Below are 24,785 nucleotides of genomic sequence, written 5' to 3' on the forward strand. Positions count from 1 at the left end.
TAGTTATTCCATTTACAATCAATACATTTATTTCCTGCCCGAGAGACTCAGGAAAGCTTAAAAGGCATACATTATCCTCTGAAAACCATTTACCAGCTCCTGCACGATTTTGCAAGATCTGAGCTCTCCATTAGGAGGACAGTCCACAGATGCATGTTTTCTCCCCTCTAGCTTGTATTAATAAAAGAGTTTTATCAGATTACAAAAGCCCTAAATGGTGGGCAAACTGAGCCCTGAATGTACCCTTTTACAAAGCAATGGCTGCCCCAGCTACAGAGCCTGTCTTGTGATTTAAAAGTACCAAGACTCGTTCTTTTAGCTCTAAAGATTCCAGACCCAATATTCAGTTTCAGGCTCCATCCCCGGTGTTTGGCCTGAACGTAGATTGCTACAGCTGCCTTCTGAATCAACACCCACTGGAATAAATGAGACAGTCCCACCGCCCTGTGCTGCTGATTCACTCTGATAACTCCAGTAGGTATGTCTGGACTGTTTCTGCACATTATTTTTTAAAGCATTTATTCTCAAGAAGAGATGTAATTGTTTTTTAATCAATACTAGAGAACATCTGGGAGCCCTGCCCAGTTCTCCCAACCCCACAGCTGGCTCTTTGACCCTGTGCTTTAGGGCCTGCTCCTGCCTTCCTGGGGGGCAATAGAAAGACTGCAATTGTCAGACTTTTTTTAGCACAGCAAAAATAACTCCCCCAGTAATCTTTCAACTACCTCCTCCTTCAGGGCTCAGAACTGGAGGCAAGCCCATGGTAGCAAGTGCCTTCTGTTTAACAGTTCCTTATTTTGGGAAGAAAATGCAAATCAGGATGTTGCTGAAGCTAAGGTGTCCATGTCTGAGCTCTTGCAGGCTGTCGCAGTCCAGAGTAGCAGCCCTGAGCTATAATGGATGCATCAGGCCATGGAAGTAGTGTGGTGTCTGTTTCTTATCTTTCTACCTTCCTCTTCCCCATAAATTAAGCCTGGAGCACAAAAGGCTAGAGACACAAGAAAAGCCTTTTAGCAAGCACAGCGGGAAGGCAAGTAAATCTAGCAAGAGGTAGGCGTATGGACAGAGCAGTGGACTTAGGGCTGGATTAACGCATAGGCAAGCTAGGCACATGTCTAGGGCCCTGAGCTGCAGGGGGACGGTCCTTCCCCCCATGGTGGCGGCACAAATGGCCCCATCTACCTCCCTCCATTGGCCTCGCCACTGTGGCAGCTGCTTCCTAGCAGCGATTTTGAGCCCTGCTCTCCATGGGCAGCAGTGTCGGGGTGGGGTGGGTGTCTTGACCGGCTCAGGGCTCACAATTTTGTTTGCCTAGGGCCCACAAAAGAGTTATACTAGACCTAGAAGGGCCTGGCCTAACCTGCCTGTGACCTGCCAGTTGACACTGGGCTGGTTGGTTCATCTCTTGGTGACTCCATGTCCCAGTCTGTGACATGGGGCCAGTGCTGACCTATCTTTAAAATCCTTTGAGACCTGCTGATGCAAAGTGCCATGTAAAAGCTTGGGTGGCTTTATAACAAAGTAAAATGCTGTTGGCATATAGTGTCATGCATCTATGTGTGTGAGACATGGGCAAGACGATGTGCACATGTGGGTGTGTATATCCCATGCAGAAGGAAGTCCTGGGGTGCTTCTGGTAAGGGCCAAGCATTGGCTAGCTGCTGGAGAGCTGGAACACACAGAACAGTCTCTGAGGTATAAAGTCCTTGCTGAAGCGGTGTAAATGCAGCAGAAAAGCCCCTTCTCAAGCAGTGTAGCTACACAGAGGGGAAGAAGGACTAGGGCTGTTGGCAGCCAGTGTGGTGTGTGGTTATTGTATCGCTGTTGCATGCTACAGAATTGATTATGTCAGTAATCGCTTCCAAATCCCCTTCTGGCTGCATCCGGGGAGTGCTGAATGAAATGTGTTTATCAAAATCATGGTGATTGCTGAGAGTCAGCCTGGAACCATAAAACGAACTGTCTGGTTTGTCTCTGCCCAGCTTCATGATTAAATTATTGAGGTTAATGGATGTTATGCAGCCTTTAACTGAAACAAATAGGCAAAGGGAAGTCATTTTGGTATATGTACCTGTAAACAAGCCTGTGTACCCATTAAGCAAGCTGTAGACGTTTGCATGTGAGTAATATTGTGAGTAGGTAGATGTATTTAAAAAAAAATTGGATGCCCAGCCTAGTACAGTCCATCATGCTGTATTTCTCAGGCAGGCCAGATCCGGTCCCCGGCACCAGGTCTTTCAGTCTGCGGGCTTCCCATGGGTGCATGGGACCCCATCTCAACGTGTGGGGCAGTGCAGGCCCCACTTCCACTGGGCAAGGTGGTGTGGGGCCCTGAGCCCAGTGCTCAGGGGCAGTGCAGGGCCCCAGTTCCAGCACATAGGAGCAGCATGGAGCCCTAATCCTGGTGCGTGGGTTCTGCTCCAGCCTGCAGGGCCAAAGTGTTAAGCACCACTGCTGTAGGGCATTTCTAGGTAAGCTCTGTGAGTTGGAGGGAATGGCCCTAGTGAATGGCTGGAGAGCATTTTCAAGCAGATGGGAAGGGAGAGGAGGAGAGCATCTATCTGAACATTCAAAACAGTGAACAAAAGCAAGACCTCGTGTCTGGAGCCAGCTCCTTTGCAACCTCCTTTCACTCAGCTCTCTGGATCTTTATCTCCAATACATCCATTTTGTGCCATTCTTCTAGTGTTTATGCCACAGGACTAGGTTGAAGCTAGGTGTTTTGTGCTTTTTCGATGGATGTATCTTTGTAGCTGACATGGCTTGAAGTTCTTGTGCTTCTTTCCCTTGTGGCCTGACTCAACTGTCAGAGTGGGAATGAGCCCAAATGGGGAGAGAAATGAGAATGCCATGTGGGTTACAATATGTTCACTGCTAAATCTGGCATCTATTTCTCTGGTCCCTTACACTGTGTTCCCTTTTCTTCTAAAATAAACCAGGTGACGTTTGCCTGTTTCCTAATGTAATGGGGCAGTCCCTTGTGGAAGTCCTCAATAGTAGAATGGGGAGTCTCGGCCATGGCTGAGGCCAAGTATAAAAGCTGGGGCTTGCCCTTCTGAGAGCAGAGAAGACTCAGGAGCATTGGAGGGCTCAGACCAGCCGCCACTGCTGGTGCCAGTCCTGCCTTAAAACTTAGCTATGTGTTATTCTGGGCCTTTGCCTAAGGAAAGTGGCCCATCAATTCTGCATTGAGGCAGCAGGGCAATGGCACAGAGCATTAAGGCAGGTGTCTCAGTTCCACTCCCCTAGAAGTCAACGCCAGGAAGTAAATTAAGGGGTAGGCACAGAGAACAACCTCTTGATGACAAGGTCTGATAGAGAGAGGGCTTTCTGTGCCAAGGGGGATGGCAATAAGATTGGCCAAAGCAGGAGGATGTTCTCTCAGGAGCTCTCTTTCAGCGACTAGGCTGCATAACCTGATGCTCTGTGATGTGATTATTTCCTCTGTGAGCAGTTAAGTGTGAAAAGCAGGTTCTGCTCAGAGCTGACGCTTGGCTCTCGGTGGAAAGAGGAGAGACGAGCCCTTTCAGCAGTCTGAGTGCAGGACTTCAGTGTGCAATCTCCAGATATTGTCTGGCGTCCTTCTGCTTAACCTTCGTTCTGTGCTGCAGTGCCCAAGCCCAGGGAGCTGCGGCAGCCTCCACCTGAGAACTCCTTCGCTTTTCATATTTTGTATCCAACCCTTTTGGGGTCATTTTCTTTTGCTCTGGGTTTGCGCGTCAGGCTGCTGGTTTTGAGTCTAACGCTTGGACAGCTTCTGTGCTTAAGTTAAGCCCATTTTGATCTAAACTAATTCAGCTATGGGGGGGAACATATTTAAGTATCACAAATGAAAAATATTCTGAAGCCCCCTTCACAAGGTGGGACAGTACTTCAGATGTTCGTGCTCACTTGTGCCCTGAGGCCAGATTGCTAAATTGGGCTCTTCTTCCATCTGTGGCTGTAGAAGAACAGTTCTTGGGGGGTTTTTTTCTTTTTCTTTTTTTTTTTAATGTAATTCTCAGGAACATTAACACAATTTGACAACAATCTGCAGGAACAGATTGCAAGCCACATGACCTTTCTTGGGTGATATCATCTCTTTAATACCCCTTTGACTGCGGTGCACAACAATTTCCAGCCCTAATGACATGTCCAACCACTAGTGAGTCAGAACGGTTGAGCACAAGCAAGTATCATGCAAAAGACAGCATTGAATAACTAAAATGTGGGACCTGGTTAGCACGAGATTGGAAATTGGCTAGTCAGCCTGTTATCAGGATGGTTTGTATACCATTCAGTTAAGTGGTTACATGTCTCCCCCTGGCTTGTGCGGAACAGGCTGGTAAATAATCTGGTTCCCAGGGAGCTAACAGAAGCCATCACCATCTTCATCACTAATTGCTTAGGATACCTGTTAGATCCTGACTCCGTGTGGAGCCCAACGACTAGGGAGACGACGGTCCAATTACCCGTGAATCCTGTTACTCATTAGCCAGAGCAGAGCAGGGAGCAAACACCAGCACACATTGCTCGCAACAACTTTATTCAGAATGGAGACGGCTTCGGGCGAGCTCCCACACCGACAGAATACGGGGAGCTGCCTCGAACAACAGATTCTTCCTACATTTATATGCTTTGGTTTATACTCATTAACATTCGCTCCACCTCCATCCCACCTTCTAGTCCACCCATTTCTTCTCCCATCTCAAGCTCTGCCTCTGTTTACTGTTTGCTTCATTAGCATGGAATTGCCTATGCATTTCATTCATTTACATGCATTTTTGCTATGAGCGCATGTCTAAGGCCATGAACCCTCTTCTTTCGGTCAATGGGTGAACTCTGAAGGTTTCTTTACCAAGCACCATCCACCCTTTTGCATATGTTCATCTTGGTTACGTGTTATCTTCCACATGCCAATCTGTTTTTCTGTCGCATGTTGTGCCATCCCCACCCTTTTTGGGCCCCTGTATCTTATCTTGTTCCTCTTGCTGCTTTTTTCTCAGAAAATGGTTGACACAGTTAAGATGGTTACTTAGCATAAGCAAATGGCTGGCTTAGCTATCATTCTGCCTTGTGGTCTGCAGCTTTGCTAGGCCACAGGTCATGCCTTGTATTCAGCTGCAGAGTCAATGCTCCCCCAAAATCCAGTGTTCCCCAAAATCCAAATTATTGTCACCCTAACAATACCCAATAAGAAAGCAGAGCAAATAAGGTCTGTGCCAAAGTCCCCATTGCCTGCAGAGCGCTTTGGATTTTCCCACTCTGTGTTTATGATATGTATTTGGATCTGGCTTCTGAAAAGATAACAGGGCAACCCCATGGACCCAAGGGTGGAAAAAACGTAGGCAGGCTTCTTGAGTAAAAGACCAGGATTTACTTTCTCTAGGCCCCAGGAAAAAGCCACAGCCTCTCATCAAACTATTTCTTACCTCTTTATTGCACCTCATCCATGAAGAGTATGACACTTCTGGAAATATAAATACAATGAAAGACACTACATTTTGGCAGGCAGGTATTGCAGGCAATCTTGTACATTTTACAGGCAAGTTTTTAGACATTTGGTGTTTTCAGTGTGTTAGCTGGGTTCAGTTCCTGGAGCTGCAACAGCAACAGCATGGCCTGACAGAGCGGGCACCGATTTTGGAGCCAGCTGTCTTGGCTCTGCCACTGACTTGCTGAGTGACGTTAGCCAAGTCACTCTTGTCTCCATTTTCCCTTCCCTCCCATTGTGTGTTTTGTCCAACTGGATTGGAATCTCACAGTGGTGGGACTGTTCTTGGGCAGATTTACATTGGCACTTGGGGGGCATTATCCCCGGGGGGCGGGATTTTGGTGCTACTGTGACACAAATAGTAAGTGTTCCTGGGTGAGATGGGTGAGCTGGGGCAAGTGGTCAATCATTTGGTGCATGTCTGCAAAGCACAGGTGGTTGACTCCTTGGCTTGAAGAGGTGGTTCAGGGAAACTTGGTGCCTGCATGGCACCCAGATTTTGCAGGGATGGGAGCAGCTGGTAAGTACCTGCTTAGGAATCTAGTACAGAGCAGATACTCTTAGCGGGCTGCCCCCCAGCATGTCTGCTGCAGATAAATAACTCCACTTCAGTACCATCATATGCTCCTAAATGTTGTCTACTGGGACTCTACAGAAATGTAATGCCATTGGAATTTCTAGGACAGAAGTGGTTCCAGACTGTAAATGGCTGTCTTAATTAAAATTGTTATTAAAGACAATATTGCAGTGATGAAATTTATCCCCTGGGTATTTTTGCAACACTCTAATAACCTTGGTTGTTATCCAGTATTTGGAGCAAAATATATATCAAGTTAGATTAAAAACCAAGATGTATTGGCTCAGGACATGGGACATCTGGTCTTTGCATCATTCTCTTGTATTGCTGGTCAGCAGCCTGCTCTGGAAGCATCACCATTCAACCCAGGGTCACCATGGGATAAAGCCAGGAGCAGGAGCCTTCAGTCCAGGTTATCTGAAACATTCAACTAAAACAGGATTGTCCTCTTCTCTTTCCAAGAAGAGAAGCACACAACTATTTTTTGTTTGACGGTGCACCAGTATTGCTTGTTTTACAGTAGTGCCCAGAAACCCTAGTTAAGATCTGGGCTTTGTTTAGAAATATGAAGTAAGAGATGGGTTCTGCCTCAAAGCACTTGCCCTAATAGACAAGACAGGAAAGCACTGGGAGAATGGAAAGATTAGTACCCCTGAATGATTAGCTGACATGCCAAAAGTTTCTTTCCTCCTGAGAGGTGGCACACTTGACGTCCCATGTTCCCAGGATTGGTAGCTCTGGGTGCTATTTACTGGAAAGGGGGAGTAGTTTGTTCTTCATTGCTGAGGACATCTGCAAAGGCAGGACTTTTTTTGTAGCACAGAAAAGCAACCAATTCTACCCTAGACTCTATCTTGATCCTGTTGCTGTGAAAGGCTAAAGTGTCATTGCACTGTACAGGGATTAGTCCAGTTATTCTTGAGTAGGTGATTTCAGCTCTGATGTGCAATGCTTTCCCTTGGCATGGGATTTATGTTTATTTTAGAACAAATTTTCTGTTCTTCATGTATGAATGCGAACTGTCCTTGCTCTAGAAAAAAAAAATTGAATGACTGAATACCGGAAATGTCCATATCACTAGACTAATCCACCATCCTCCTCATCAAGTATCCCAGCCCTGACGGTTACCATCACTGCCTGCTTCGGAGGAAGGGAAAGAATCCTCACAGGTGGCAGATGCGGGGATAATTTGTCCACCCATATAAGCCTCCTCCTAATTCTTCATAGTCAGATATTGGCAGCCTTGTTATGCATCATGTTTCCTTTTATCAGGTTTGAATCTGCCACGTTTGCATTTCATTTAGCATTCACCTGTTTTTGTGTTGGAGACAAAGCAGAAATTCCTTATATGACTTCTCTCAGATCAGAAATAACTGAGGCTATTTTATATTTATTCAGTCCTGCAAATTTTGGCCCATTCCTAAATGAAACAACTCCCATCTTTTTAGTTTCTTTTCACGTGAGAGCCTTTCCAGCCCTTTTCTCATTCTCCTTATCTCTCCTTGCAATCTCCTTTCAAAGATGGGCTCACCTGAACTACCTGAGCTGCAGCAACTTGAACTGAATATAGTATTTTGGGGGAGGCCATGCTGTTGCTCTATAGAACAGCACAGATTATGGCTGAGTTTTACAAAGCTGGTTACCCAAGGTTAAGATCCTGGATTAAATATAGGCACTTAACAAAAGTAACTTCATTTTTATTCTCTTTCAAAAGTACTGTATAGAAGCAAGCTCCCATTGAGTTCAATGGAATATGGATTTAGGAGCTTAACTTTGGTCAGCCTGGCTTTGGAAATCTTTATTACCCTGCACTTTGACTTCTTATCCAAAAGGAAAAAACAACACGTGGGAGGAGGTGACCAGTTGTTCTGCAGTACTAAACTTGTAAGGGGAGATTATTAACCCCACAATAGTACTAATTTAAGGCCTCCATGGTCTCTTCGCTAGCACGAAATTGTGAAGCTTCCAGGAGCCCTGATGTAGCCGGGGGGTGTGCGCCAGCTGAGATTCTGCCCCTTGTGCTGCAGGACCCTGTGTATTCAACTCTTCATTTTCTGTGTCTCAAGCTTAGGTCTTGCTTTGATGATGTGAAGTGGGGGTGAGGATTGTTCTCCAACTGTTTAGTTCAAGGTGGGTTTACCCTTTCCATTGAGCAGGATGTGTATTCCTGCGGCACAGCAGACTTCCAGTCCTGCTTTGATAGCGCCTTTCTCCAATACTTGCAGGGTTTTACAAGGTCCAAGCTAGTGTTTGTGACTAGATCTGAGCCCTGAGGTTTGCAGGGCTGCTGAGGTTAAGATGCATCATTTTTCTGAGTAAAGAGAGATTCCTCTCCCCTCCCACATGCACACACTTCTCATCCCTCTTGCTCCAGATCCCACATCACAAAACTGATGACAAAAAAAATCTGTTCTACCAAGAACTGAATCTTGTCAATTAAAGAGTGGCCTTATGGAGGGTGCTAATGTATCTAACTATTTATTAAGATCAATAGTAGTTAATTGGAAGAGAGGAGTGATGAGCTGTTTGTACCAAGACTGAAGCAGTGTGTTCTTCAGTGACATCTGTGCATCAGAGCCTGCTTCCTGTCTGCCATCCTCTTGTCTCAAACAATCACTTTAAAGCTTACTCATGCATGACTCCTACTGTAATTTTATTGGACCTTTATTTAAAGAACTACCTGTTACCAGGAAAAAGACTTGACTTGTTTTTTAAATGGTTGATTGGGAGGTAGCTCTGGATTTCAGAGGTGTAAATAGATCAGGGAGAAAATTTGAAATGAAAAAATAAATAGGGTAGGTCATAGTGAATGTGCCATTCATTCCAAATGTTCCCTGCTTGTGTCCATTGTGTCTCCTCCCAGCTTTGGGCAGGAGGTCTCTGCCATCTCACCACAGCTGGCACTTCGGAGTCAAGTGAATCCCTAATGGCTAGCAGTGAAGGTTAGGAGGTAACCCTAGTCATTTTGAATTTAAATATAGACCCCAGCAGATAAATGTGACTCGGTGGAATCCGTACATATAAATAATACAAGACTAACTGCAGGCTGTCTTGGGTCTTAAAACGCAGCCTGTTTTAGTTTGTCAGCTTCATTTCCTTTTAGCTGGTTAACAGCCTACCAAACCCCTTGGAAAGGAGCCACTAGCACATCAGATCCTTATGGATGTGAAATACCTTTTGTGCTGTGATTATACTTAAAGGGAAAATGTAACAAGAATCTCATAGAGGACAGTGGTTTCCCTGCTGTTTGAGCAATGTCTGGCTTGCTTAAATTGAGCTTTTTAGCAAGAAAGGGTAGCTCTTTTTATGACTCTCTTTGACTATCTCCTGAAATCTTATGAGCAGAACCCCACTGTGCTAGTGGCTGTGCCAGCACATAGTCTGAGATGATCCTTACATTGAGGAGGACAAGGAAGAAAGGAGGCAGTATCATTCCAGCTCTACCAAGAGACCTCCAGCCACAGCGAGGTGAAGGACACTCAGGGAGCCTGAACCCAGAATCTGGCTCACTTGAACCCTAGCCCAGTGCCTTACAACAACACTCTGCCTTTCCCTTCCTGTTGTAGCGGAGGAGGCAATGCCTAATGAAAAATCTCCTTGCCTAGGTGATGAAATGCTTCTATAAGTCAGTAAAAAAAAAAAAAAAAATTTAGCATAAACCAGTCAAAAAGCAGCACAATGCTGCACTGTCAGTCAGGCACATAGTGCACAGATATTTATCTGGTTTCTGGTTATCTGGGTTAGCTGGTTTCTGGGCAAGTGTAAGGCAGGGTTATGGTCCAGACAAATGCTGTGGTCCAACTGGGGTGTGCCACCACTTCTTGATTGCACCCAAGCAGAGGCAGCTGCCAGCTGTCTTTTGTCTGATGATTCCTTTGCATCTTCTCCCTATGGGGTTACAGTCTGAATAGTGGAAAGCTGCCGATTAGCAGGAGCGTGTGTATGTGTGCGTGCGTGCACGCAAGCAAATATCTCTGTTCTCTGCAAACACATTAGGATGCACAGTGCACAGGTCACAGGAGATCCAGTAACAAGCTGAGGAAGGTAAAAGGTCCAGGCTTCAGTGGGTTGTTAAACACCAGCTCCAAGTTCCAGCATAAGAAACTTATCCGTCCAAGTCACAAGCTTCTCTCTCCAGAGGGGGATAAAGAATGCATTCAGATCTCAGTGCCCACCCCCTCTCACACTCTCTGGGCCCTGAAGAGAGCCTGGCAAGAGGAGGTAGGCAAATAAGGATATGGATTGCAGTACCTTTGCAATACCTATCTGTTCCTTTCCCCCCTGAGAAAGCAGGCTATTGAATGCTCAGGGGATTTTGTGAAATCAAAGTCTTCTGGGGAGGAGAACACTGTGTTTTAGAATAGTGGAGGCAGCCCAGAGTTACGGGACTTGGGAGGTCGTTTAACAGGACCTGACCACTGTAGATGTCATCTTCAACCAGGGGCCCTCTGGACGGATCTGGGCTGAGATTTCCAAGCTGGCTCAGGTTCTGGTAGCTTGCTAGCCACAGTAATCTAGCTCCTGCAGCCTGCTGTGTAGATGCGAGCTGTCAGATGTGCTGGATTTACTGGCAAAAGAGCCCATGTTAGATGTAACCTCATCGGTGCATCAGCCAATGTCACAGAGAAACTCAATAGCAGAGCAGAGCATTTAACCTGGGCCAGCTGAGGCCTCCTCAGCTATCATCTTAACCACTGGCCTGTGCTTTCAGTGGACCACAGCATTGTCCAAGATCAGCTTGCAGATTAAGCCTTTGTATGTTATATCTGTTTCCACCCAGGTTTTTGTATTGCTTGAGTGTTTAGAGTGCAAGCCCTTTGCAACCCAGGCCAGGCCTTGCTCTGTGTGTACATAGCTCTCGCTCGGTGAGTGCTGTTCTGGACTCCATCCTTCCGCAGTGGAAATAATAACCCTTGGGTCTGTTTTCTCTGCTTTTTGTTTTACAGGGTCCTAGTGAGTCCACGGCAGAATCTGACTCGTATCCAGTTAAAGGGCACCTTCCAGGGGGCTAAGGTAGTCCGTGGCCCAGACTGGGAATGGGGCAATCAGGATGGTAAGGGTTTTGCGGTTTTGCTTTTTTTTTCAAAGAAAAAAAGAAAAAAAATCCTACTGTAAAAACATTGATTTTACTAAAGTGCTCATCATAAATGCATGCTGCAGCCAGGGAATTTGCTGGGGCCACTCAGACACTGCAGATTGCTTTATGAGGAGCTCTAATTATTCTTTATTTGCTTGTATTTGTGTAGAGACACTTCTCTGGCATCTTGTCTTCTTATGGTATTAGGGCAGCATGCAGGCATTCATGAGCTCATGCTCCCAGCCTGTCTCTGAGGTACCCCATGGCTGATAGATGGGGAAGCAGAGGCACTCTTGAACATTTATACAGAGCTGCAAAAATACACAACACCTGATAGAGCCTAGAGTCCCTTTCTGTGCCTCAGACAGCTGGCACTCTTGGTAGGAATTAGTATTGTTCTCTGAGGTCTCTTAATTTTTGGTCCTTTGATTTTTATTTATTTATTTATTTATTTTTAATGGGGCAGCAGTCCTCCATGTATCACAGAGGGAATCTGTTGACAGCAGTTAGTGCAGGATGACTTCTGCTTTCTCTGTGAACTATAGCTACAGACTTGATGCTGCAAAGGGACAAGAACCACCCCACTGCCACGTATGTCTTCCAACCCTGCCTGCAAGAAGGCTGCGCTTCTAGTGAGCCTGGTTCAAAGCTCAGTGAGGTCAATGGGAATCTTTCCATTAATGTCAATGGCCTTTGGCTCAGGCCCTCTGTGCAGCAAGGCTGCAAGGTCTCCCCTGTATGTTCCCGTCTCAGAGCCCTGCACAGATCAGGCTTGTTTTCCTCCATGTGATTCGACTGTAAAGCCTTCTTCCTGAGACTGAGTCTGTTTTGGCAGTGGGTCTGCAGTGGGTGCCGGAGGCTGTACACACTTGGAATCTGAAGGGAAATGGGGCCCGTGTCTAATACAGAGAAGCCGGCCCTGTGTGAGACGAGCTCAATATTTGCATACGTGAGAGTTGTGGAGCTCGAGGCAGCTAATGTGAGCAAAACAAAGGTGAGGCGAGGAGAAAGGGAGGCCAGGATCAGTGATGCTTCATTTGATGCCAATAGAGCTCTGTCTCCATACAGCAGCTCAGCACACAGCCTTCTGACCCCAGTTTCCTGTGATCACAATGGTTTCCATGTGTCGCCATACAAGTCCGGTTACACATGTAAATAGAGCCGATAAAGAGTCCTGTAAACATTGTTGGGGGCACTGGTGAGCGGCGTAATTAATCCCTCAGTTTCATGTGTCTTATTAGGGCAACAGCAGCTAAGTGCGACACTTAGTAATTTAATGGCCTTGCTTTTAATTTTGCTTTGTGGCTTTTTTTTTTCCCTGCTGCTGCCTGAAGCCCTCTGCAGAAATTAGCATGGGCTGCTGCAGAACGCGCTGATTAACCAAACTTTCCTCCCCGCTTCCTTTGGCTCCTCCCAAGCTGGCCTGGCAACTGCCTTAGCTCCTAAGGAGCTTGCACCTTTTACCGAATGTGTGTCTGTGCAATTTTCTCCCCCGGCCTGAGCCAGAATGCTACTGGAATGAAATCTGGGCCAGTGTTAACCACCTCCTTTATAGGAAAGGGTGTGAATGCAGAGCGGAGCCGGTGGCTTTAGTCAAGGCGGGAGATGAGGTTGAGAAAGCCCAGCCCCATTTGTCCCGTCCAGCTGCAGCTGCTCAGGGTCCAGGACCCCTGGTGGTTTGTCTGTAAGTGCCAGGCACACCAGTGACACGTTTGCATTTACCAGGTGAGTATCTCACTGCTGTAAGACCTCCTTGCCTCCACCTCAGCATGGTGATACCAGCCCAGGCAGGTATATTTGCCTCCTTCAGTGCTCCCTGCTACTCTCCAATGCACGGCCATCCCTCTCTGCCCAGGTCACCATGCTGGGCAGAAGGGAAGCTGGTGAGGCTAGGTTAGTCTCCCTTGTTATTCCCATCAAAAAGCTCTTAAGTCTCCTTGGTGGTGAAGCCAGCACTCTTGTTTTCCTCACTGAGTTAAGAGTCAGCTTCATGAAAACTTTTAAAGCAGGAAGGATCCTCCTCTGTGTTTGAAATGCCCCTCTTCTGCCCCATTTCACAGCTCCCTTCCCTCCTCCTCCTGCCTTGTCCTTGTCCCTCTGAAAGCTGATCCTGGCCAGCCAGCAAGGAGACAGCCTAAGATACCCACTTTGCATGTGTGCCATGCCATGAAGCCCCCCTGACAGCACTCTGCTACTGCTGTTCTCCCCGAGTCTGGCATCTCTCCTAGGAGCTTCCTCCAGGCTGCAGCATGTCACTGCCAGTCACTGGTCAATGGAGTGTGGAGAGTCCTAGGAGAGGCTGAGGCACCCCTGTGCTAGCACTAGGTCTGGGCAAGAATGGTTTCCCCACCCGGTGAGGGTCTTTGGGTTTCAAAAAAATGTTCTTGCGCTGCATTGGGCAGAATTCAAGACCCTGCAGAGCTGGGGTGTGTTTATTTGTTTCCAAAAAAGGGGAGGGGGAAGAGAATCAGCCCCAGTATAGCCAGTATGCTAATGGTGGGGACACTCTCTAGGGATGAAGGAAGCCCAGGTTCAAGTCCTCGCTCTGTCATTCCCCCTCATTCCAGGAGTATGTCCTAGCCACCCGGCTGCTGGCTCTGCTAGAGCGGCGCATCTGACCAGAAATCCCACCCCAGACCACAGAGAGTTCACTCCTGGGAAGTGTCCTCAAGCCATCCTGTTCCATCTGGTTTGAATAAATCGACATTTTCCAATCAAGAACATATTTCATGGAAAATATTCTGGCTGGCTCTGTCATTCCTGGAAGAAGAGGATGACCCCTGCCCGTGGAGCTGGGGCACAACACACCAAATAGGCAGGGAGTGGGAGAAGAGAAGGATCAGCACTCCTGTTTTATGGGACAGAGACGGGTGCTCATAGAGGTGAACTGGCTTGGCCAGTGTCCCAGAGGGAATCTCAGACAACAAGAAATCAAACCCTGCTCACTGAGTTTTAATCTGGACCTGCACTCACTTATTCATTAAGGCCTTTATCTTTGACCTCATACTGCTGTGGGTTAGTTTGCTGCTTGCTGGTTTCACCGGAGGCCTGGATCATGAGCCTGCTGTCCACGCTATGCTTCAGTCTGTCTCCGGTGGGCTGGTGCTAACTGCTTGCTCCTGAATGCACAAGGCCCACAGGGCTGACCTCTTTGGATGCAGCCCCCCTCCCTGAGAAATCGTCAGCCGGCTGCGCTTGGGGCTGAGCTGACCTTTCAGACAAGAATATTGTTACTAGCTACCTTTTTGGTAGGGAATTTGTTCTAACTGTGGAAGCTGTTCCAGACGTTACATCTTACAGGCACTGCCATCGTCCCACGTGCTTTGCAATTTACTGAATACCAGCTGCAGGGCTGGGCATTGAAATGGCTGCTCAAATGGCAGGATTGGAGTGTGGCTGCCATACAAGCTGAATATTGTCTGTTCTTCTCAAAGTCGCAAGGAAAGCTAGGTGCTGCACTCTCGTTGAAGTTAACAGTCTCCTTGATCAGTGATACAGTGGCAAGGAGAGTCTGAATGGCCAGTGGGCATGGCCTGCATTGTGGATTTGGGTCCCTATCTAGGAGTGCAGTTGGTGCAAAAGGTAGCACCTTCCATCAGGGCATCCAAGAGCTGTGCAGGCAGTTGCAACCTGGGAGCCTTGCTGGCATGCTGGAGTGCCTGCTCCTCTAAGGATGAGCAACCACTGAAACAGTCACGAGGCTATGTATGTGCTTGATGAGTGGTGAGGGAGGGAAAGAGGAACCGAAAGAAGTACCGTGTTTCTAACATGCCACAGCATGGCACTCTCATACCATACACTGCCTCAATGGGGCACCAGCAGGTTTTTAAAGGATCCTCTTGTAGAGTGCATCTTCTTGCCTCCATATTCAGTGCTGAAGTATCTCACATCAGGATTCTGTCTGCCTGGTGAGACCAGGGTCTCCAGGAGCTCAGCCTCAGATGTTTGTGCCCTCTGCAGCACGAGATGTGTGAAGCTCAAGGTGGTGAGATATTTGCCAGTAATACCCCAAAGGAAGGAAGAGTGGAAGGGGGATGCTGATGTAGGCAGCAGATGTGCTGCCTGCTAAACAGCTCCATGTGCTTGTCCTGGTTATGTGGAGCTGGGGTCCTGTGCATGGCCTTGCAGAAATCCCCCAGCCAGCTTCACCCGCCTGCCTGTCAGCACTTGGCTCAGCGCCCTCTGCTCTGTGGTAGGACTGTTGGAGCACAGACAAGTTTGCTTTGGCCCAGTCTGTCTCCCTGTTTCAATGTATTTATTTAAAAAGCATGCAGCAGAGACCTTATCTGTCTTTCTAGCGTAAAAGCTCTGGTCAGCTGCAGTCGTTTAAAAACATCCTCCAGCAGTTCCCCTGGAATCGGGCGGCCTAGCCCCAGTGCCCAGGCTAACTCCCAACTTCACTAATTAGATTCTGCTGAGTTAAATCGTTATCTACACACACAACCCAGCTCATCACTTCACTCTCCTGCCATAAGCACCTTGGTACCATCAGTGCCCTCATTTTTTAGAAATTAAAAAAAAAAAAAAAATCCAAATGTTCAGTTCATGCCTGCCAGCTGGAAAGAACTGCTGTGCTTACCTTGTAAGGCAGAATGAAGGGCCAGAAGGGGTAACCTGGATGGTATTTAATCTCGTCTTCCTGTCCTGTACTACCACACTGGGCCAGAATTGGTCTGACCACAGGATTAGGGTCAGAAAGTTCTAATTGTTGCTGTGACAGGGTTTCCTCTATAGCCACAGGTGGAGCCCAGAGACCCTTCATCTCGGCATCCCTACCCACGAAAGGGAGATCAAGTTAGCTGCAGCCCCTCATGAGGAATGAATTAACTTCTTTGGAGGGCCATAAAGAAGTTAGGAGGTCCTAGTCAGGGTGACTGAGCTATTGCTGAATGACAGTGAATTTCAGTCTATGGGAGCTCTGTGGAAAATGGAAGTTAGTCACCTTGTTTCTCTCTTCAATCAGGTGGTGAAGGCAAAACCGGGAGAGTGATGGACATTCGTGGCTGGGATGTGGAGACTAGCCGAAGTGTGGCCAGTGTCACATGGACTGATAGCACCACAAATGTTTACCGCGTCGGACACAAGGGCAAGGTGGACCTCAAGTGCATTGTGGAAGCATTGGGTGGCTTTTACTACAAAGAGCATCTCCCAAAATTAGGTGCGTGGCAAGTTGACTTTGGGCCATGGGCGTCTCGTAAGAATCTGCCAGTATTGACCGTTTCCAAGGATGTGGCACTTGAGTTGTCCTGCTTTGGTAGAGAACAGTTGGATGCCTACGGTTTCCCTATAATATATGGCATTTAAAATAACTTTTTGGTAACACCATGTTCTAATGGGGTTAGCTGGGACATCCAGCCCAGCCCTCCAGTGCTATGGGTACTTGGTATTCAAACTAAATGCCCACACCAAGTCCCACTGATAGAAAGGGTTTGTGGAGACAGTGAGACATTGCCTTGCCAGCCCAACTTTGTGAAACTGCTTTTGGAAGCTCCTTTTGTCCCAGCAGAGAGTTTAGCTCATGCCTCCTGAGTAAAGGGGGCTAGTTTTTCTTCCTCGCCTGCTCCCTTTCCTGCATCCCTCATTCCCCAGTTTGGATATATTTAAAGCAATCGTATGGATGTTAAAGGAGCAACTAGCAGAGGTAGCTAACTCTGGGTGCATTTTGGGGGCTGTCCTTCTGTTCAGGAAAGCCAGCTGAACTGCAGAAGAAAGAGAGCACGGCTCGGCACCCTTTCCAGCACGGTGACAAAGTGAAGTGCTTGCTGGACGTCGATATCTTGCGAGAGATGCAAGAAGGACATGGGGGTTGGAACCCTAAAATGGCTGAGGTACGATTGCCTTCACTTCTGCTCATTGCTTCCCTCAAGTCCCTCCTTCATGCTTTTGTCATACCATAGGAGATTGCTAGGACCTCCATGCATGTGGCATACTACCCTCTGGTTGCGTGGAGCACATATACTATCAAAGTTCTTCAGTGCCAAGGTGTTGGAGGTGCTTGTAAATCTGTGTTGTGGGATATCCCCCATGCCCTCGTTCTGCACTCGCACTGAGTTTGGTCCAGAGCTCTGCATGATAGTACACTAATCTGCAGATATTTTTTTTAATGAGCATTGGATCTGGCACCGGGCTTGTGGTCTCCATTCTCTTTTCAGCTTCCCTGTAGTGTGCAGTAGTGCTAATGGGAGTTGTCTGTGTTTCACCTGTGGGAGATTGGTTGTAGCTAGGGATTCACTATCTGTATGCTCCTCCCAGGGCTTAGCCTGTTTTTCAATCTTTGTTTTATGGACCAGTCTGTTGACCCTTGTTGTAGTCTACATAAACTCAGGCTGTAGATACCAGGACTGTAGATAGCATATTAGGGTAAATAGGCCGAGTTAATGGAACAATTAGAGTCATTCCAGGTACAATTCCATTTGTGGCAGACTGAACAAGAAAGCTCGAAGACTTTGCAACCTGTCAGAAAATAGCGACTGCTAGTAAATGTTGGCATTACTGGGGAAAGCAAGGATGCCAAACAGAGCCTCTAGACCCATTCTGTCTGGCCCACCTGGTAGGCTGCTGGAAGTCTGGGGGGACTTGACCATCGTTAGCAGCCCTCCCTCCAGCTCTGCGCTGCTGCTGAATGCAGCCCTGCACTGCTGTGCATCTCTGGATCCATGCTGCTGCTCAAAAGCAGCTCCATGCTGCTGCAGCCCCAGTGCAGCTCTGTGTTACCACCGGCCCCAGTTCCATGCTGCTGTCCAGCCAGAGGTCTGCACTGCCACCCAAATGTGGCCCTGGGCCATTGCTTGCCATTGGACCCATGCTGCCTCCCAGCCTTAGACCCATGCTGCTTCCCGAATGTGGCCCTGTGCTGCTGTCTGTCCCTAGGCCTGTGCCACTGCCTGAACACAGTCCCACTCCAGTTGCTGCTGGACTCATGGATTCAGCCTGGGAGGAGCCCCTGTGGCCCAGATCACCCTGGGGCCCAGGGTGAGTTTGTCATCCGTGACTTAAAAATGCATGATCTTGCAACCCTTTCATTGTGAGTGCTTCCTTAGTTACCTTCTTAGTCTCAAAGTCTGCTCACACAAGTTAGTTGGTCATAGGCCTGGGCCACTAGCCAAAACCTTCAGCCTTACATGCCAAAAGCTACTCGCCCTCACTGAACTCTCATCATCTCCCAAGGTGCTGAGCACCTTTGTCTTCAGCTGACTGGGAACTGGGCTGCTCAGCAGTTCTGCATCTATTCTGAGGCCAAGGTTCAGGTCCATGATTGTCAGTCTTGCCATTGTACTCAATGAAAGCCACGGCCTAACCGCAGCCCTGAGTAAGGCATCCAGATCCGCAGATCTCATCTGTGATTTACAAATCAGAATCTAAAGACCAGTCAGCCCTCGGGTATAATGCTCAGCTTCAAGGTCCCCACATGCACGCTGAATGCAAAATTAATCAGTTGCTATTGAGTTATGGGGAAATCTATCCTTTACCTGCCCTGACAAGTCCGTTCAGTTAGATTTAATATTCAGCAGAGGCTGCCAGAAATAGATAATGTTCCCTTAGTAAATAGACCATCAGACCTTGAAGAAGGGGTCTGAGCAGTGTCACTCTCCAGCAGTAAATTTAGTGTGGGGCAATAATATTCATTGACCTCCCCTGTATAAATGAAATTCATCCTGAGTTCTGATGCTGGGCAGTCTCTCCAGAGGTCTGCGTGATGGAACTGAATGAAAGTAATTCACTGGGGAGAGCAGAGGTTAGTATAAAACAGGACTCAGGGTGCTTATATATATCACATATGTGTCCAGGGGATCATGCACAAAGCAGGTGTGATACAAGCTGCATTGAAGCTTTGGGATGGGAAACCCCATTATTTATTTTTTGCTGAAACATTGACATAAATAAGTCTTTTTTCTAACTAGCGCCAAAAGGCACTTGGTCAAATTACGTCCCTTCATCATTCATTGCTATGCAGCTTGACAAGCTCTGTTGTTTACTAATCAGTCCCTCTTTTGGACAACAGGGAGGAGGAAGTACTTCTACAAATGTAAATTGCTGTAACTCCGTCCATGGAGAGGCAACGGTTTATGCCAGCTGCTGTTTTGCCCCTAGAAATGCAGGCTAAAGTGTTGCTGTGGGGACTAATACAGTCCACCCCACCCTCATTCAACCTGAATGTATGATGACTTCCATTGCTTGATGCAGAACTTGGATCTAGCTGATGAAACTCATAGAGCTGTAGTCAGTTTGATTTTTCTTTGGCACGTTTGTGGAGCTGTCTCAGAGCTATTGCCTGCTGACAAGTGCTGTAAGTCACAGACTCGCACCGTGATAGCTGAAATGGAAAGGTCTCTTGCTACAGCAGGATAGGAGCTCCCCTGTGCTGCCCATGCCCCTCCACTGCATTTTCTCTCTGATGTTAAATTGCTACACTTCATTGTAGTCATTGCTCATCTGCACCAGCTGTTGTGGGTAGTGGTCATTTTCTACCCTGTTTTGCAGGCACTGATTTCTGCCCCCTCCCCCCCCAAATAAGCCCAGCTTTCTTTTTATAAAGAGGAGTCATCTCCTTTCATGAATGAGCACGTGGCTGCATCCTCATTAAATTTGGCCTGTGAATTGGAATGGAGACAATGGCTAATTTTAGGCGGCAGACTTCTTTTCCTTGGAGAGGCTCCTTCCCCTCCCTAAAGCAATGGCATTTATTCTATTCTCTTTTTCTCCTTTCCATTTCAAGTTCATTGGCCAGACAGGCACTGTGCACAGGATCACAGACCGAGGGGACGTGAGGGTCCAGTTCAACAGCGAGACCCGATGGACTTTCCACCCAGGAGCCCTGACCAAGGTGAGTGCTGCTGTGTGAGCCTGGCCAGGACAAATAGCTGGGCAGAGGTTGACATGCACTCTCTCAGCAGTTGGGGGATGACTTGGTTGGTCTTGTTCAGGGGCCAAAGAAAAGGGCGGGTGGACAACAGGGTCAGCTATTCATTCCTTATGAGGCCAAGAATAACCATTGCAGACCTTGTGACCACTGAGTTCTTTAGGTCTTCACTGGGATAAAACCTTGGTTTTTTGAGCTGAAGTCTGCTAAGAGGCTGGTATTCAAGGGGAAGCGAGAGACTGGTAACTGCAACGGCATGATCCTAACACCCAGCTCCTACAGCAGGAGGCTGATATGGGTAGGAGAAACATGGGAGTCAGGGGCAGGTTCCTCTCTGTTCGGCAGCTTCTTAGGAGCTGTGCACAGGTTGGCTCTGCAGCCAAAATCTTCCGAATCAGAGGCAAAGGAGCAGGAAGGTTGCACCTTCCTGAGAACAAACTGTTTGGTCTGTGCCACTCACACAGCTGAAAGGTCACTGACAGGCAAAATACCTTTATCAAATAAAGTCTGACGCTGCCCCTGCAGAAGTTGGTGGCCAAACTGCTGTTGGCTTTGTACAGGATCTAGGTTAAAGGCTGCTGTGCTGCACTAGAGGTGAAATGTCCTCCTTATCATACCTGGCAAGCCTCTTCTTCCGGCTTCTTCAGACCTTTCCGGCAGGCAACCTGCAAAATGAAGGGTTGGGAATGAGGCTTGAGTGTGACTTAGCTTCCTTATGACTTTGTGCTAAGGTCTAGAAGACTTCTTGCCTGATTATATTCCTCTCTGGTTTTGCATTGGAAAGTCAAGGCCCCTTCACCCTTGGCTAACTCCTCGGTTACTGGAGGTTGAATGGAACGATGACATTGTGAAAGTGAAGATTGAGCAATGGGGCTGGAAGGGAAATCTGCAGTTTTATGGGGGCTGTGTATATTAATTCCTGTTTTACACCAGTGACCAACCAGCATATTAGCCGGGGAACTGTCCGTGTTATTTCAGTGACAGCACTTTCCCCGAACACATGCTGTAGGACAAGCAGGGGGGTTTCCATCAGCCCTGGGAGAGTCCTTCCTGTGAACTGTCAGATAGGCAGGACAGACACTATGTAAGAAACAGGCAGGAACACAGAAAAGGAGGCAGACCTTGACAGTTTCTGTTTAAGCCTTGCCTCTTCACATGCTCTGCATTCCCTTTTGCCCATCAGTAACTTCCCTTTACCTCTCTCTGTCAGGGTATCGGACCCTGACCCTTAGCCTGCCTGCTCTTGGGGAGGTGAATGTTCTTCTTCTGCTTAGACAGTGTGTGTAGACACCTAGGGATGGTATCCACACGCATTTGTTCTTGCCAGCAAAGAGATCTGGGCCCCAATTCAGGAAGGGGTCCACACCTGTGGTACAGGGCTGAGGAGTTCCTCTTCAGTTATCATGACCACCTGCCCCCCCACCCCCCTGTCAGTCCAGGGGACCCCAGGGGATTCTTGGCACCCAGTGATCCAAGAGAGGACAGGTCCGAGATGGCAGGTCACCTGAGCCAGGGCTTCCCCTCCCTGGCATCAGCTTGAACCTCACAAAGGCATCTCAGCCTCTCGCTCCCTCTCATCCTTGCATCCTTCAGCTGCCTCTCTCTTCACCGCAGGGTCTCTGTACCCTGCTGCCCTATCTCTGCCAATGATCTTCTACTCTGTCTGGCTTCTCTAATAATAGTAATAACAATATAATGAATGCCCTGCCTTTACACAGCCCCTTTTATCTTCAGAGCACTTTTCACACCCTGCAATGAATTTTTCTTTCTCTCTTTCTTGTTTTCATGTTTTTTTCTTGCCATGTTCTTCAGCCACTTCCAGAGTCCTTCTCTCCATCTCTGCCTAACTCCTCTAGATACAAGTCTTCTAGGCTTGGGTCTCTGTTTCTAAAGTCAAGGTTTCTGGTCTTCTCCTGGGTGTCTGGGCCATGACAAAGTAGATGATTTAAACCTCAGCACGGGATGTATATGATGGGCACAGAACGACCACAGGCCCCACACTGTGGAAAGGGATCATCTGTCCAAGGAAGGAAATGGCTGAGCTCTGACTTGCATTTCTAGTGGAAGTAGTGAACAGAGTTAATTCTGGTATCGGGAGAGCAGAGATATTCTGTGTGCACAGGATCACTAACCAAGGTCAGCCTGATCCAGGCTGACCTCTGTGCAAACACAATCACTGGTGAGCAGCAGCCAGAGAGAATGGTGCCACTCCAAGCTCTCTGCTCTGCATAATCTGCACTTGGCCTATTTTAAGGAGCAAAGTGGTGACGTTTCTGCCAAGCGTAGAGCTCTGAGGACTTTGCTGGAAATGGGGGGGGCGCTCTTTTGAATGCCTTGTTGCTGGTCTTCTGGTTTCATCCCCCCAAGCTTATGATTTTCTTTTTCTTTTAGCTCAACACCTTTTGGGTGGATGATGTTGTCCGAGTGATAGATGATATGGAAACAGTGAAGCGATTGCAAGCTGGTCATGGGGAGTGGACAGATGAGATGGCACCTGTGAGTGCGCGCCAGCTCCGAGACAGTCCAGTAACTTGCTAACTTTTCAAAAACAGATTAGCACTAGCAGCTGGGCTGGCCAGCTGCCCTGCTCTTCACCACCTCTTAGTGGTCGGTGCCTGGAGACATATGGGCATGCAAATGCCTTGCAAAAGAAATGTTACTTAATGTGACTGGTCATTGGCAACATGCCCTTACAGCAACATTCAAACTATGGGCAAAAGGGAGGAGGGAAAGCTTGCCCATGGAGGTGGTCACCAGGGAATTTATGATGCAAATCCATTAACCAGGCACAAGCAATCTTAGTGCCTTCTCTTATTTCCTCCTTAATTCCCAGGGCTGAGGGGGGAAAGCACAAATAGCAAATGATCTGATCAAACCAATTGTGGCTAAAGAGCAGAATCTAGAGTGCTCCGTCAGTGCAGTGGTGAGCCCCAGTCTGGTAGGGTTTGGTACACCATGCTTTGCTGTTTCACTGGCTTCCTCCCCAGACGTATTGCATTGCGTCTTTGGGGACCTCTTCCCCTGCAGCGTGGAAAGGCAGCTGTACAGCCAATAAACAAGAAGCCGATGCGAGCACTTACCTGGCCACGAAAGGGGAGCTGCCAACTGTAGTGTGTCACCGATCAGTGCCTCTTCATGTGCTGGGAAAGCTGTCTGGGAATTTGCCCTTAGAAATGGGGCCTTGCCTGAGAGATGCAGGAAACGCATCCATTCCAGGGTCTTTAAAGCCTCTCCCTTCTTCCCGTTGCAGACGCTAGGGCACATTGGCAAGGTGATCAAGGTCTTTGGGGATGGGAACCTGCGGGTGTCTGTCGGAGAGCAGTCCTGGACCTTCAACCCAGCTTGCCTCACAGCCTACCAACGAGATGAGGATGCCAACCTCATGACAACGGAAAACGCCAAGGAGTCAAAAAGTGAGTGGGCACACAGAGGCCTGGCCCCCCTCCATCTAGTCTTGAGAAACACCTTCTGGGGATCTGTAGCACAGTGGCTGCCCTTTTCTGCAGATCAGGTGGGAACCTAAATACTCGTATCCCCTGTTCCACTAGAGCACACTCAAGGGAGCTGGGAAGTTACAGTATAGCAGCATGTAGGGCCTCTCTGTTCTGCTCCAGGTTGTCACAGGATCACTGTTTTGACCATAGGCAAATAGCATAACCCTGCCATGCCCTGGTTTCCTGGTCCTTAGGGTGGGCATAATGATGCTGCTCTACTTTATTGGGGGTAAGAGTTAATTCATGAAGGTTTAACTTGTTAATGTTTGTAAAGTGATTTCAGACCCTTGCCAGCCTCTCTATGAACAGCATTATTTTGCCTAGGCCATGCTGTGTCCTGTTTGTGTGGGCTGCGTTCTTGTTCTGTTTTCTCTTGTCTGTTCATAGATGTTTTGTGGCCTCCCTGTGATTTTTTTGAACAGGCAGGAGGGTGGGATGGCATAGGGGGTAGATACATACATAGATACACATGCTCTACCTCAAGTAAAGGTATCAAATTCACCTGGCACTGCAAGCCAGATGAGCAGCACAGGGCTAGCCCCACAGGTGAGATCAGGTCCATGGGCATACTCTGCTCCCATATGCTGGATCCAGTCCCTGAAGTGCCTGCTTCAGCCAATCCAGGATATGAACTCAAGTCCCACACCAGCTGGAGTGGGCACTGAATGCAGCACAGTCCAAAGCCAACTAGAGCAGGTGCTCCATTTAGCATGCATGGGGCTCCTGCTACCTCTCTCCCCTGCTTGCTGGATCTGGTGCCCATCTTGGCTGGTTCAGGACTGTGCCACACATGGTGCCCACTTCTAGACCCACAGTGAGCACACAGCCTGCCCCAGGGAGCGGCCGGGGGGCACAGTCTGGACTGGCCCCATCTGGGTGCTGCACATGTCCCAGGCCCACGTGCAGGGCTACTTCAGTGCCCACTGCACATGGCATCTGGCTCAACTTGAGACCCAAGGCCAAAGGAGAGGGCCAATGATGTGGCTCTTCAGGCCAGATGCAGCCTGTGGGCCGTATTTTTGACACCCCTGATCTAGTGAATTCATCCAGTCTTGTGAGAAACATTTGGATCCATTCAGGAGCCTGGTGCTGAATCTTGTCTGAGTTTGAGCAAGGTTCAGGTCTAGATCCAAGCTCCTTAGCTCTGCCCTGTCTGATGGAAACAAACCCCTGGAGCTCCCTTCAGGCACCATGAATGGAGACCACATCTGAGGTGCTGTGGTCAGGATTTTCCTCTCACCTTCAGAACATGAGTTTTTTTTATTTTCTTACAACTCCACCTTTCCCTAGAACCAGGAATCCAC

At 48.1% G+C, this 24,785-nt stretch overlaps 1 protein-coding gene across 5 annotated transcripts in view; it reads left to right on the forward strand.

The window, feature by feature from the left end:
• MIB2 (mindbomb E3 ubiquitin protein ligase 2) overlaps positions 1-24,785 on the forward strand; it is an 80,949-nt gene that overhangs the window by 36,221 nt on the left and 19,943 nt on the right. For 4 of the 5 annotated variants that reach the window (XR_003095575.1, XR_003095576.1, XM_025211498.1 and 1 more), the window contains 6 exons: positions 10,997-11,103; positions 16,091-16,285; positions 16,813-16,955; positions 19,844-19,951; positions 22,379-22,483; positions 23,238-23,400. Coding sequence is in view for 3 of the 5 variants with exons in the window: in XM_025211498.1 (XP_025067283.1) it covers positions 10,997-11,103; positions 16,091-16,285; positions 16,813-16,955; positions 19,844-19,951; positions 22,379-22,483; positions 23,238-23,400 (821 nt within the window). In the remaining 2 variants the exon portion in view is untranslated. The remainder of the gene's footprint in view (positions 1-10,996; positions 11,104-16,090; positions 16,286-16,812; positions 16,956-19,843; positions 19,952-22,378; positions 22,484-23,237; positions 23,401-24,785) is intronic. The other variant, XM_025211492.1, reaches the window with a different exon arrangement.

Source organism: Alligator sinensis, unplaced genomic scaffold, assembly GCF_000455745.1.
Source record: "Alligator sinensis unplaced genomic scaffold, ASM45574v1 scaffold366_1, whole genome shotgun sequence".
Taxonomy (NCBI): Eukaryota; Metazoa; Chordata; order Crocodylia; family Alligatoridae; genus Alligator; species Alligator sinensis.